This window comes from Cervus elaphus, chromosome 4, assembly GCF_910594005.1.
Source record: "Cervus elaphus chromosome 4, mCerEla1.1, whole genome shotgun sequence".
Classification (NCBI taxonomy): Eukaryota; Metazoa; Chordata; class Mammalia; order Artiodactyla; family Cervidae; genus Cervus; species Cervus elaphus.
Genome location: NC_057818.1, coordinates 66,622,161 through 66,637,551, shown reverse-complemented (window position 1 = coordinate 66,637,551; position 15,391 = coordinate 66,622,161). Strand labels below are relative to the sequence as shown.

Sequence of the window (15,391 nt, the reverse complement as noted above, 5' to 3'; positions counted from 1 at the left end):
TCGCCAGGAAATTCCCACAAAGTTGTGTTTTGACAGTGAGATCTTTCCTGGCGTTTCTTCTGGCACATAGTCGAATGTGGGCGGCATTAGGTTCAAGATTATGGTCTCTTTAAGTATACTTTCTCCTCAGCTCTGCATTCATGGTGTAATGGGAGAGGGAAGTGTCCCATTCTCGGACCGTCAAGAATTCTTAGGCTTGAGTGCCAAATGAGGGTCCTTGGCTTCCTGCAGGAAAGAATTCAGAGCGAGCCAAAGACAAGCGAAAGCTTATAAGGATAAGGACATTTACTAGGGCACTAGCAAAAGATGAAGTGTACGATCGTGGGATGTAGTTTTGAGTTTTGATAGCTTAAGCAGGAGACAGGTTTCATCTGTGGAAATACCTCATCAGCTTTGTTTAAATGAGGAGCAAAACACTAATCTCCAAAGATTGGTGAGCAGGCTCTTTCCTGGAGGAGAGGCGTATGCAAGGTGGTTTCATGGGTCTGAATTTCTGTGTGGTGCAAACAGATTTGATTCTTTCCCCTCTGAATGTTGATAGCAAGTCATTTTCATTTTGCATAACAGACTTTTTTCTTGTCAAAGAGAAAACTCCTGTTTTCTTTTTTTTAGGGAAAGAAGCAGTATTTTCTCTACGTGTGCTATTAAGATGACTCATTTATTCATGAAGTTGCTAAAGTGTATATAAAAAGAAAAGTATAAAATATTTCAAGTCTTATACAGATGTATATATACATGCATACATACACACATACACAAAAAATTTTTTTAACCATTTTATTGTTTTCTGTGTTTTAACCACGTGAGGTATTTATGCCTAAGGCTCTTTTGACCACAGCACTTTATTCCATTCATTCTATGCAACTCTTACTCTCTTGATACTCTTGTATGTTATCATTGTAATTGAAATACAACTTACAAATAATAAAATACAGATTATTAACTATGCAGTTTTGCTGTTGATTACAGCCCAATAACCACCACTAAAATCAAGATAGATTTGTCACTCCTGAAACTTCCTTCACGCCTGATTTCCTACCCTCACTCAGAGGAAACCACTTTGTTTTTGTGACAGTAGATTTGTGTTGCCTGCTTTTTAAATTTTTCTTTCATTTGACTTCATATGAATGGAACCAAGCAGTGTGTAAATTTTAGTGTCTCCAGCTTTAGTCATTCAGCATGTTTTTTTGAGACTCACTGATGATGTCTATTAGTAATTTATTTTCTACTGAGTAGTGTTCTGTTGTGTTAATATAGTGCAATCAGTTTATCCATGTTCTTCTTGATAACATTTGGGATGTTTCTGGATTTGGGGGCTATTATGAATAAAACTATGAATACTTTTATACATGTGTATTTGTAACACCTTGGAAGAGAAAATAGTTATGAAAAAATACTGGGGTTTAAAGAGTTTCATGAAAAGTCATTCATTAAAATAGTACAGTTTATTTAATCTATGGTGAGATGTTTTCTGCTGGAAAACATTAAGACTCAGTGCCTCTGGATTTTATTGGAGGCTAGTTGCGAGGTACCTTCTGCCTAGTGTATGCAGTGGTGGTGGTGGCTTAGTTGCCAAGTCGTATCCGGCTCTTAAGACCCCAGGGACTGTAGCCTGCCAGGCTCCTTTGTCCGTGAGATTTCCCAGACAAGAACACTGGAGTTGCCATGTCCTTCTCCAGGGGATTTTCCCGACCCAGGGATGGAACCCATGTCTCTTCCATCTCATGTAGAAAAATGCCTGGCTTTTATAGGAACTTGAGTGGTTAGGACTTTGAGCTGTCCCTGCTGAGGGCCTTGGTTTAATCACTCGTCAGGGAACTAAGATCCCATGGGTGTGGTAAAATAAAACTTAGGCGGAAACCCTGTAAAATCTGTCCTCTGCTAGCATGTGGTCAACTCTGGAAACTTTCATTTTTCCTTTTTAGGAAGTGAAGTTCATCTAAAATTGGAAATTTTTATAAAAAATGTGAAGTGTTGAACTTTATTTTGAATGCCTTTTATGTGTGTTAATACATCCTCATTTTTAGTACTGTAGAATGCTTTTACAAAATTTTTAAGTGCTTATATTCTCTTTTGAAAGAAAAGGCTTCAAGGTTAATAAAACCTTCTGTTTAAATTTCAGTGAATTGTTTTCTTCTGTGTATTGGTGTGTTATCTTCATTTTCTAGCTTCTCAATAGGTCTCTGGTTCACTTACAGTTTTCTTGTCTATAAATGCATTTAAAGGAGTAACTTTTTGAGTGTGTTTATGGCCACACCCCACAGGTTTTGTTTCATACTGCTCTCATTCACTTCCCGTGCTCTTGTTTCACTGAAGGAGGAAATATTAGGTAGTAAGTGACATAAATATTATTTTGTGAATGTCTAATTTATTACATTTTATCTGAGCCACAGCCCTATATGACTTGTTTGAAACTTCTCCATACCTTCCTCAACTTGATAAATGTTTAACTGTTGTTTAAAATGCGTGGTGTTTTATTCAGCGTGCATTTTCTGATACCTAATAAATGACGAATGGGGATTTTAAATGTACAATACGTTCTTCAAATAAGAATTTTCTGATTAAGAGACTTACGACTAAAGAACTTCCCACACACCTAACAGTCACAGGATTATTTTCTTTTATGCTTTCTTTTATTTAAGTTAGGATTAGCTTAGGCTAAAGGGTTTCCAAGATTTCTCCACTTCTTTGGTTGCTAGCCAGCATGAATTTTCCAGTTGCTAATGATTGATAAGTAGTGTCCAGAAGCTTTTCTACATTATCATATTAATAGGGTCTTTAATGATGAATGTGATGGTGATGAATCTGCTGATAAATCTAACATGAGTTGAACCAAAAAGCATTTCCACATTTGACAAGGTTAGGAATGAGACAGGAGAAGTCTTTTCTTCTCTTATTCATAGGGGTTTTCTATGGTGTGAATTCCTTAAAGTTGAGAAGATGAGTGCCCGAAGTCCTTCCCATGTTTCTTTCATATATTGGGAATGAATTTTCTTGTGTTGAGTAGGCTGTGAGCACTGACTCAGTGCTTTCCCACATCCCTTGCATTCATAAGGCTTCTCACCAGTGTGAATTATCTGATGTAGTTTAAGCTGTGAGCCCTGCCTAAAGGCCTTCCCACATTCATTACATTTTTAGGGTTTCTCACCAGTATGGATCCTCTGATGTTGAGGAAGATGTGAACAATGGCCAAAGGCCTTTACATATTCATTACATTTATATGACTTCTCACCAGTGTGGATTCTTTGGTATTCATTAAGTTGTGTGGTACCGCTAAAGGCCTTTCCACATTCCTTACAGACATAGGGCTTTTCTCCAGTATGAATTCTCTGATGTTTAATAATCAACGATAAGTAACTAAAAGCCTTTCTGTGTTCAGTACATTGATAGTGTTTTTCACCAGTATGAGTACTATATGTACATTGAGTTGTGAGAGCCAAACAGAAGTTTTTCCACATCCTCATATTCATAGTGTTTCTCACCAGTATGAATTCTCTGATGTCTTGTAAAGAGTGAAACTGAACCAAAGGCCTTTCCACATTCTTCACATTCATAGGATCTTTCCCCACTATGAGTTCTCTGATGTTGAGGAGGATTGGGACCGTGATGGAAAGCCTTCCCACACTGCTGACATTCATAAGATTTCTCACCAGTATGAATTTTCTGATGACTAAGAAGAGATTTCTTCTACCCAGAACCTTTTCTACATTCATTACACACGTAGGGTCTACTTCCAGGTGGAATTTTATGAAGCAGGTTATGGGATGTTTGCTCCCTCAAAGTGTGTATTTCTTCATGGGTGATTGTGGGGAGCGGCCTGAATCAAAAGGCTGGCTCTGGGAGCTGCCTTGATCCTCAAGGGTCTGTTCGCAGACATAGCTCTCTGTCCCGCCACCCCTCTGTGAATTATTATCCAAGTTAATCTTAAAGGAACATTTGTGAGCCTTGAATGCACACATGACGCAGACAGATGGCCTTTTTACGACTACCCCTAGGATAAACAGAATGCCATTCCTGTGCTCTGGCGCCTTGTGAGAGTTCTGGTGATTGTTATCTCAAAGTGATGTATATGGGAAAATGTTTTTTCTTCTGAAGATTTCCGTCTTAAGTTCAGTATATAGCCCTGAGAAATAAAGAATCATCGCTGACTACAGCGATCCTCTCAACCCCATCTGTTTTGTGTCTTTAATTCTTAGCTTACAGGAACGTGTCGTGCTTCTCGTTCGAAATCTTCCGGCTGGCCCGGCAGGTGATTATGACTTGATTGGAACTTCCTTTCTCATTCCCGTGATATATCTCAAATGTGCCTTTAAATTCCCAGTCATCTTGGAAACTGGAATTCTCAGGATCTTTGTAGTTTTCTGTTTTCTCCCATTCGGACACCTAATCTGAAAGATAATGAAAAAACGGAGATTCTTGTTTTAGTCCGAGGTCAGTTAGAGCTTCTTCAGTAGAAAGTTTGAAACTGAAAATAATGCTTATGAAGAAAGCACTCTTCCAAACAGGAATCCAGGAATTCCTGTTCTCCAGAATCCCCGGAGTACCTGCTTCGGCAGGAAGGATCCAGCCAGTCAGCGCTTCATGTCTGAAATATTGATGGGGACAGTAGGTGGGCTACTATCAAAAGGTGGTGGTAGTGATGGTGAGCCGGCCTTTTCTCTGGAATTCAGTGTCCAGGCATTTCTGGCAGCAGTGGTGGTGGTTTCCTCGTCTTAGTCTCTGAGCCCAGATCACGGCCGAGGCAGTGTGTACTTGGAGGCATGTCTCTGCCTTAGTGGAGCTGAGGAGGCACCGCTTCTGGTGACTTGCTGTTGCCACATTAGAGGAGGCATTTCTGGAGACCTGCCTTAAAGCCAGCTCCCGTAACCCTTCTAACAGTTTTATAAGAACCCATTTCCCATATATTTTTTAGTTTATTTTAATTGGAGGCTAATTACTTTACAATATTGTATTGCTTTTGCCATTCATTGACATGAATCCGCCATGGGTGTACATGTGTTCCCCATCTCGAACCCCCCTCCCACCTCCCTCCCCATCCTGTCCCTCTGGATCATCCTAGTGCACAAGCCCCAATCACCCTGTATCATGCATCAAACCTAGACTGGCAATTCATTTCACCTATGATAATCATTTCCCATATTTTGAGTCTTTAAATATAATCTTACTACTGACCTTTAGAAATTGGGGGGGGGGGGGGGAAAAACGCAACAACCCAGGATTTCAGGAGAAGATAAGCCAGGTTATTAGGAGCAACCTTTCCACTGAAAATGTGATTTAAAAAGAAAACTTACACCAAAAAGTCTTTGTCAAAGGTTTGGGGGGAAAAAAAATAGCCCAGAATTAACAGGCAAAAGTCTAAGGAAACTTGAGCTCCAAGGCTCAAAGAGTACTGAAGCTAGTTTGCCCTGAGTACCAGCCCTAATTTTGTTCAGATTATCCCCTGTGTATATGTGTGTATCTTTTTTTTCCCCAAACACGTCACCTGGTGTCTTGGTGCATTTGGGCTGCAAGAACAAAATATTAATACCACAGACTGGGTCGCTTATAAACAACAAATTCCTCACAGTTCTGGAAGATGGGAAGAATTCTGAGATCTGACACTCAAGTGTGCTGACACTCACGTGTCCAGGAAATAAATTCTTACATTGAGCCACCATATTTTGGGGTCTGATAACAGCAGCTTAGCTTAAGCCCTAAGACAAAGTCAGTCTAAAATCACATGTGAAAGGAGCCTCATTTTCTCTGTAAACGTTTTGAGAAAAAAGTTTAGAAGGAAAAACTCTGGAAGCCAACCAGGTGAGCTTCCCCCTGCCCCCCACAATGACTCAGCTCTTAGGGCTGCTGTCTCTTCACCACCAACAGTTAATTCCTTTTTTGCAACAATCAGTCACACTTGACTTAGAATTGCGAAACTTTCCATGTGAAAAATAAATGGAACCTAGTTGTGCAATTGCTAGCCAAATGCCCAGTCCCTTAAGGGGACACTGATAGAGGAAGGTAAAGAGCATGGCTAGACAAATCAGGAAGGTGCTGTTTCAGAAGTAACTCAGACCTGTTTCCAGCTTTACAAGGCTCAAACTTTGCTTCTGAAATCCAGTCAAACTCTTTAGTGGTTCCCTGGAAAGTCAAGTTGGTGGAATCATGATGCTTAGATGATAGGTAATGAGTTTTGAGAGTAAGATCTTAACCAACAGCTGAGACGCCTGTCCTCCAATTTGTACACACATCCCTCCCGGTGGATATGTGTGGGAGGAGAAGGAGGGAATTAGCCACCCGTACATACTCGGCTCCAGTGGACTTGATGGCTGCATCTTTGGGGCTATCCTGGTATGAAAAACTACGGTGTTTAGGCTTTGAGAGCTGAGTGACCACATGACCCTGAGGACAAGGGTAAATTTGCTACATAAAGGGAAAGGGCACTATAAAGAAAATTGCTCAGTGTTAACTGAGTTAAATTATGTAAAGTGCTTATTATGTTATGGTGCCTATATATATATAACATACACTATTATGTTACAGTGCTATACACACACACATCTTCCTCAATTTACTATGGGGTTATATAGCCTGATAAACCCACTGTAAGTTAAAAATATTTAGTTGAAAAAGCATTTAATAATACACTTAACCTACTGAACGTCATAGCTTAGCTTCACCTTAAACATGCACAGACCACCTACATTAGCCTACAGTCAAGCACAGTCATTTAACACAAAGCCTATTTTATACTAAAGAATATCTCATGTAACTTACTACTGTACTAAAAGTGGAGATCAGAATGGTTCTAAGTGTATCTGTTGCTTACCTTTCTGATCTCCTGGATGTCTGAGATAGCTTGCTGAAGCTGGAGCTTCTTGCTGTTGCCCAGCATCATGAGAGCCTCATACAGTATATCACTAGCTCAGAAAAGGGTCAAAATTTAAAACTTAAGAACAGTTACTACTGAATGAATATCACGTTCAGTTCCGTCGCTCAGTCGAGTCTGACTCAGGCCTCCCTGTCCATCACCAACTCCCAGAGTTTGCTCAAACTCATGTCCATTGAGTTGGTGAGGCCATCCAAACATCTCATCCTCTGTTGTCCCCTTTTCCTCCTGCCTTCAATCTTTCCCAACATCAGAGTCTTTGGGTTTGCATCAGGTGGCCAAAGTATTAGAGTTTCAGCTTCAGCACCAGTCCTTCCAATGAATACTTAGGACTGATTTCCTTTAGGATGGACTGGTTGGATCTCCTTGCAGTCCAAGGGATGCTCAAGTCTTCTCCAACACCACAGTTCAAAAGCATCAATACTAAGGCGCTCAGCTTTCTTTGTAGTCCAACTCTCACATCCATACATGACTACTGGAAAAACCATAGCTTTGACTCGATGGACCTTTGTTGGCAAAGTAATGTCTCTACTTTTTAATATGCTGTCTAGGTTGGTCATAACTTTTTCAAGGAGCAAGCGTCTTTTAATTTCATGGCTGCAGTCACCATCTGCAGTGATTTTGGAGCCCCCCCCAAAATAAAGTCTGTCACTATTTACACTATTGCCCCATCTATTTGCCATGAAGTGTTGGGACCAGATGCCTTGAGGTACTCCTTTCCCAATTTGGAACCAGTCTGTTGTTCCATGTCAGGTTCTAACTGTTGCTTCCTGACCTGCATATAGATTTCTCAGGAGGCAGGTAAGGTGGTCTGGTATTCCCATCTCTTGAAGAGTATCACATTCAAGCCACTGTAAAGTGAAAAAATCCTAAATTGGACCACCCTAAGTTGGGGGCTATCTATACATACAGAGAGATAGAGATATCTGTATTGACATATAGCTCTATCAGATCTGTTTATCTTAATGTCAGTCAGTGACAGCCTTTCTCTAAACACACAGAGACTTTCTCCTTGAACTAACTAGATAAGGCTTCTCCAAGACCTCAAGGCTCCAATCTCGGGCTCTGTTCCTAACCCATTGAGTCCAGTTTTACAAGAATTCTGCTGGGTCAGTTTATCAAGACTCCCCACTCCTACCCCAATCCTTAACATCTTTTCAGCAAGAATCCTATTAAGTCCATTTAGCCAGATTCTCCTTTATCTTCGATGATTTGTCTTTGTTAACTGCACATCCAGTGATTCCCCACCTTGCTCCTTGACTATAAATACCCACTTGTTATATTTGGAATGGAGCCCAGTTTGGGACAAAGACCTCTAGCCCTGTGGCAATAATTCCTGAGTAAAATTTGCCTTGAGAAGCTTTAGATTCTATCCAGTTCTGGTTTTCTTTGACAATGTTTTGGGGAAGGCTCAGATACCGTGGAGAATCCATACAATTAGAATCTTCCTAGGGAAAACGCAAATTTAAAAAAAAAAAAGACAAAATTGCCCACAGCCATAAGTGGTTTCTGGGGTTAAGAAATCTTCAAGAAGGCTGGGATCCGTTTGGGTCTGGACACGGGCCCCGCTGCCATGGTTGCTGAGAAATGTAGTCCCGAGGCAGAAGAGCTAAGACTTGGTCATCCCTCACCTCCCCCGAACCGTCAAATACGCTCCCCGCAACCCACAAAGAGCTCTGATACAGCCCCGGGCTGAGCAGGAACGTTGACTCGCACGCGCGGAAACAATCGCTCTGAGACAAAACCAAGCGAGGGTTCCTACTAAGTTACAACCCCCTTCGAAACTCCAAGGCATTCGGTCTTCTCTGGCTGGCAACACCGAGATTCCCGAAGAGCTGTCCAACCGCAGGGCCTTCTGGGAAATGTAGTCCGGGGCCGGGGGGAGGGGGGCGGTCGCCCGAAGAATGCTGGGAAGACGAAGCCGGACGATGATTGGGCCCCGGCCGCAGCGGCTTCTGGGAGTGCAGTTCGGGGTCTCGCTCTAGTTAGGCCGGAACACGGCTTAGCAGCTCCTCAACCTTGGCTTTGTCTGACAGCCCAGAACCAAACCTTCCTCGGTGAGTTGTGCCTGTGGGCCATGACCTGTTCGTGCGACCTGCTTTGCATGTGAGGTGTGGGGCGGTCTGTGTGACGTGACGCGGTCACCCCAGTGACTGGGTGGGAAGAGGCAGGTGACCTGCAGCTGTGTGAATGGACGGGTGGGATTCTGCGACGCGGTGCGTGACTGTGCGAGGAGGGTGTTGTATGTGAGGTGTTTTTGTGGGTGACCACAGGTCTTAGAATGTGTAGCCTTGGGTTATGTATGACTCAACCTTCAGTCTTACGGTATCAGTGTGACCGGAGTTGTTCAGAAACAGTGTTAGATTTAAGATAATGACATGAATGGGGGTTTCTATTTGGTTGCCTGTGGGATTGTGATAGTAAAGCCTTCCTTGGTGGCTCAGACGTTAAAGAATCTGCCTGCAGTGCAGGAGACCAGGGTTCGACCCTGGGTCGGGAAGATCCCCTGGAGAAGGGAATAGCTGTCCATTCCAGGATTGATAGCTGTTTTCCAGTTTTCTTTCCCCATTTATAAATAGGGTACTAATTTTACATCTCTTATTACCCTGAAATTCTGCAGCAAAGCACAAACAACATAAAACATGATAGAGACATGACTCTTACAGAAACTCAGAATTATTACAGAGAAAAATTCAAAATCAGCGTACAGTGTTCAAACATGAAGATGGGATTCAAAACAGTTCCTTATTATGGTGCAGCCCGTCTTGGCTTTGTCCCAAACATTACAGTTCGTCATTCATTTCCTTTTGCTGATTGGAATGTGGCTGCAGAAATTCAGGAGGCCTTGGGCTGCAGATTTAGTTTTACCATCCTGAAGCACGGATCTAAGGTATGCCTGACCTGCTCTGCCCACCCTCTGAGGAAGGACGCTTTCCCTCAGAAGGTCTCAAAGCTTGTCCAAGGCATCAGTTTTGCCCTGAACCAGACCCAGAACCCAGAGTTTCTATCCCTTAATATAGTATTGTTTTCATCTGGCCTCGTGGTTTCTGCATATCTTTTTACGTCTTCAAGCTTTTCAATCATGAGGAAAATAATCCTTATTTGAAATAGTACACTTTAAAATAGAAATAAAAAATTGGGAGGTACTAATTTAGAAGAAAATTATCTTGGGCTTAAAAAAAAAACAAAAGACATGAGGTTATCTAAACACATCCCATTAAGTTCCTGAATTCTGCATATAGAAACTCTTGCCAAATACTGGGACGGAAGCAGTTACTGTGGTAGGCAGAATATGACCCTGCAAAGATGTCCTAAGTCCCACGAATCTGTGGGTATGTTGTTACATGGCAAGAGGGAATTGAGTTGCAGATAGAACTAACGTTACTCAGCTGACCTTAAGACAAGTTTTTGCTTCCCAGGTGGCTCAGTGGTCAAGAATCCGCCTGCAATGCAGGAGACACAGGTTTGATCCCTGGATGGAGATCCCCTGGAGAAGGAAATGGCAACCCACTCCAGTATTCTTGCCTGGGAAATCCCACGGACAGACGAGTCTGGCAGGCTCTAGTCCATGGGGTTGCAAAAGAGTTGGACACAACTTAACGACCAAACAAGACAAGTTTATTCTGGGTTGTCCAGATAAGCTCAATATAATCAGAAAGCTCCTTTAAAGGTGAAAGAGGGAGGCAGAAGAGACAGTGTCAGAATGATGCATCGTGAGAAAGACTCCCTAGGCTGCTGCTAGCTATGAAGATGGTAAGAGGCCACACCAAGGAAGGTGGGCAGCCACCAGAATCTGAAAAGGCTAGGAAGTCGATTCATCTAATGAGCCTCCAGAAGAGAACACAGCCCTGTCAGGACCTTGAATTTGGTCTGGGGAGACCTATTTCAGACTTTTGACTTTCAGGTAATAAATATGTGTTGTTTTAGGCCACCAAGTTTTGATCATTTGTTACAGCAGCAAAAGGAAATAAATACGTCCCCATAAGCTAAGAAAAACAGGCCAGAATTTGGGTTCCCCTTCTGGAAGATCAGAAGCCAGAATTAAGTGACATCTCTGTATTACTGAGAAAAAAAAAAACAAAACTGTAAGAACATTTCACCAAACAAAAATATAATTTGTGCAGGACATAGAAGGATTCAGAGAATACCAGCTATATAACATTTATTGAGATAAATACAATACTCAGTAAAATAGTCTAACCAAATTGCATCTGAAATAAAACCGTTACCTCAAGGCAGGAGAAAACAGTAATTAAAAAAGAAAACAAACAGTGGCTAGCAATGAATGTTACTTTGAATACTCTAAGTTTGAATGGAAATCATGAATGGCTCTGGTAATATAAGCATATAAGCATCAAATAAGAGTAAAACCAAAAGCTTTGGACTGTGGGTCTTCATTAGGTTAGTGCAGTGCAGAGAATGTTAAAACAATAGGCTGTGAAGGAGGGGAAAGAGAAAGGATGGCCTCTTCTTGGAGGAAAGTAGCAAAGAAAACTAATAGTGGGTTAGAAAGTATAACAGTGCTCTCATTCTGCCCAACAATGATGAAGAATGGGGAAATAATTACTATGCTAAGCATAGTGGGAAGTTTCAATTTAGCAAGAGAAATAAGGAAAGGAAAAGACCAAGAAAACATAAATAGTACACACTGAGTAGAATGAAAGGAATATGATGGTTATTACACTAAATAAAAATATGAATTTCCTTATGGAAAAATAAATTTGTAATTTTGAGTTATTTTTTAAATCCTTTTATTTTTTAATAACTAAAATGACAGAAGTTGAAAATAAATGGATGGACAAAAACATACCAGGTAAACAAGGTTATTAGTAGTATTACACAGAATGGAAACAAAATACCAAAAGGATTATACTAGGCCAAGGTTAGCAAACTTCTTATCTAGAGGGCCAAACACAAAATAAAAAGATATTGTGGCCATAGATCTTCTTGCAGCCACTATCACTGTTGTAGATAGCATATAAATGAGCATGTCTGTGTTCCAATAAAACTTTATGTATAAAACAGGCAGCAGGCTAGATTTGGTCTGTTGATCCCTATACTTGGCAGAGTAGGACAGTGATGAAAGTGTGATTCTTAAATAGGAATTAAGTTATATGTCTTTATAGGTCAAACAATTAAAAAGTAAAAAATCTCTGGAAATTCAAGACTGGCTAAAAAATTCAATTTTAGAAAATTCTAAACCAGAAAAATCTAATCTATACCAAATTATATTAGAATGTGGAGAACTTTTATCATTATAATCTACTGGCTTAAATAGAATCTTATATCTATAAAAGAATATATATTCTTTTTCAGTATAATGGAACATATACAAAAATCAGTCCTGTACTTAGCCACAAAGAAAAATGTCTAACTCAAAAAAGTAGATACTTGCAGGCCACCTTTACCAATCATAATAAAGTAAAATTTGAAGTTGATCATTTAGAATGCTTTCAGCTGCAAGTTTACAAAATATTCGACTAAAAGTAACTTAAGCAATAAAGATTTATTTTTCTTATATAACAAAGCATCAAAGAGACAGTTCCACATTGGCCCTGTAACTCTGTGTTGTTAGGGTTCTGGGTCAGCTTCTTTGAGGTCCTCTCTTTTCTGCTCTTGGTTCCAAGATGACTGCAGCAGCTCCAGGCATCAGATTCTCAGAAAAAAATGTTTAAAAGCAAGAAATGAAAGAAGAGGGAGTCTCCCTAATATATGTCTCTTCTGAATAAGGAAGATCTTTCTCTGAAGACCCTATAGATCCTTAGAATATACTGGCCATACACTGGAACGGATGGGCCATCTTGAGCTGCAGAGGAGGCTGAAAGTTGGCATCTGACATCTTCAGATTCTAAGACAAGACACATGCTGCCAATAGAATGGGAATTGAATATGGCTGCTAGGTAGGCAACCAACCTGTCCTGTCTGTGACAAGTTATAAAATACAAACAACCAAGCTGAAAATTAAGGAACAGTCTCCTAAACTTAATTACCCTTGGATCAGAGAGAAATAAAAACTGAGATTATTGTAGGATGTGTGCTTAGTTGCTCAGTCGTGTCCGACTCTTTGTGACCCTATGGACTGTTAGCACATCAGGCTCCTCTGTCCATGGGATTATCGCGACAAGAATACTGGAGCCAGTTGCCATTTCTTCTTCCAGGGGATCTTCCCGACTCAGGGATGGAACCTGAGTCTCCTGCAGCTCCTGCATTGGCAGGTGGATTCTTTACCACTGAGCCACCTAGGAAGCCTTAGGAGAGAAAGTAGGATAGCTACTTTCTGTATCATCATTTTCTGCCTTTGTTTTCTATTTATCATCAGGGTGTTTGGTATTCTCTTTTCTGGCTTCTTAAGTAGTACATTTAATATGTTTGAGTTCTGTCTTTCAGGTTTTCATGTTTGCATGCACTTAAAGGCATAAAAAACTCCCAAGTAGCTTCAGCCGCAGCCCACATTTCTTGGCATGTCAAACTCTCCTCCTCATTGTCTTCATTACTATCAGTGGTAACTGCATGATTTAGTTTCTTGTTAACCCAGGAGTAATTTGGCATGTTTTGTTTTTGAATTTTCAAGAAAATTCACTTTTGGCTGTTGTTAAAATTATTACAACGTGGTGAGAAAATGTAACTTTGAAGTGTGTTAGAGACAAAATTTTCTCCAACCTTATATAATTTTTCTTCAATATGAATTTTATTCCTCAGGATAAAAGAAAGCTCTGAATAAAGGAATTCTCACTTACATGACATCCTTCAAGTCTTTCTTCAAGATATAAAGAGTAAGTTGTGATTAGCCTAAGCTAATGGACTCGTCCCATTATTTCCATTCATATGATTGCTTGCTAACATAAATTCTCTGATGATTAATAAAGGATAAGTGCTGATGGAAGGCTTTTCTACATTTATTAAATTCACTTGTGTTTGTCTGTTTTGCATTCTCTGATGTTGAATGGTAGCTGAATCATGATTTAAAGTCCTCCGATGTTCCTTATATTCATAGGGCTTTTCCTCAGTATGAATTACCTGATGTTGAATCAGTTGTGAGCAGTGGCTGAAGGCTTTCCCACATTCCCTACATGCATATGGCTTTTCACCTGTATGAATTCTGTAATGTACAGTAAGATGAGAGACCCGTTTGAAAGCCCTACCACATACCTTACATTGGTAGGGTTTCTCTCCTGTGTGAATCCTCTGATGTTGCTTAAGTTGTGAGCTCACCCTAAAGGCCTTCCCACATGCCTTACATTCATAGGGTTTCTCACCAGTGTGAATTCTCTGATGTCGAATAAGAGTTGAGCCTTGATTAAAGGCCTTCCCACATTCTTTACATTCATAGAGTTTCTTGCCGGTATGAATAGTCTGATGTTGAATCAGCTGAGAACGATGACTAAAGGTTTTCCCACATTCCTTGCATGCATAGGGTTTTTCACCAGTATGAATTCTATAATGCACTTTAAGATGTGAGATCCGATTGAAAGCCTTGCCACAGTCCTTACACTGATAGGGTTTCTCACCAGTATGAATTCGTTGATGTTCAATCAGCTGTGAGCTTCGACTAAAGGCCTTTGCACAGTCCTTACATTCATAAGGTTTCTCACCAGTATGAACACGCTGATGTTGTATGAAATTTGAACCAGAATTGAAGGCCTTTCCACATTCCTTACATTCATACGGTTTTTTGCCAGAATGAATATTCTCATGTTGAATTAGTCGTGAACCATATTTAAAGGCCTTCCCACATTCCTTGCATTTATAGGGTTTCTCATTAGTCTGAATCCCTTGATGATTAATAAAGAAGTCCTCTTGCCAGAAGTCTTTTGTACATTCATTATATCCATAGGGTTTTTCTCTGGTATGAATTTTCTGATAAAAAGTAAGGGGTGCTGGCTGGCCCAAAGTGGATATTTCTTCATTATCGATTATCATTTGACTCAGATGTCCATGTGGATTTTCCTTTTCCCTGTCAGAATGACTTCTGCATTCCCAATCATCTTGGAAACTTGAGCACTCAAGACCGTAACTTGTAAGGCTTTTCATTATCTTCCATGGGGGTGATTGTACTTCATAACTGTGCTGCTTTGGAGAGAATACTGTAGTATCATACCTGGACTTCAGTACTGAAAAAGAACAAAACAAGTAGGTGTTTGTTTTTTCCTTTTCCAGAAAAAGGAGCTTCTGTAGTAAACACTGCAAAGTTGAGACTCAAGATAATATCTGTATGCTCTTGAATGTGACTAAGAAATTAAAAAATGGACAAGTAGAACAGAGAAAGAGGAAATACCATAAATTGAGGTGAATGAGGTAATCAGAGAAATCATTAAGAGTCGTTCTAAAATGTTAACGTGGAGCAGAATCACTGCTGAATGAACCATGGTTTTAAAAAATGAATGTTTCTGTGAAAGCCTAGAAAAGACAAATATGAGAGTAACAAAGCAAATCATTTGTTGCTTGTGGCTAGGGGGTATGAACAATTGTGTGGGAAGGAGCACAAGGGAACTTTTCAGGGTGATGAAAATTTATCTTGTCTGTGGT

General features: G+C 40.4%; 2 protein-coding genes across 2 annotated transcripts in view; both read right to left on the bottom strand.

Moving 5' to 3' along the window:
- Positions 1–2,207: 2,207 nt before the first annotated feature.
- Positions 2,208–15,391, bottom strand: part of LOC122692883 — a 31,711-nt gene continuing 18,527 nt past the window's right edge. Inside the window, exon 6 of the mRNA XM_043900697.1 lies at positions 2,208–4,388. Within this exon, the coding sequence (XP_043756632.1) occupies positions 4,384–4,388 (5 nt within the window). The 3' untranslated portion in view covers positions 2,208–4,383. The remainder of the gene's footprint in view (positions 4,389–15,391) is intronic.
- Positions 13,535–14,896, bottom strand: LOC122692623 (zinc finger protein 582). The gene has a single exon (XM_043900397.1). The coding sequence runs from the start codon at positions 14,894–14,896 to the stop codon at positions 13,655–13,657; it is 1,242 nt and encodes a 413-aa protein (XP_043756332.1). The 3' UTR covers positions 13,535–13,654.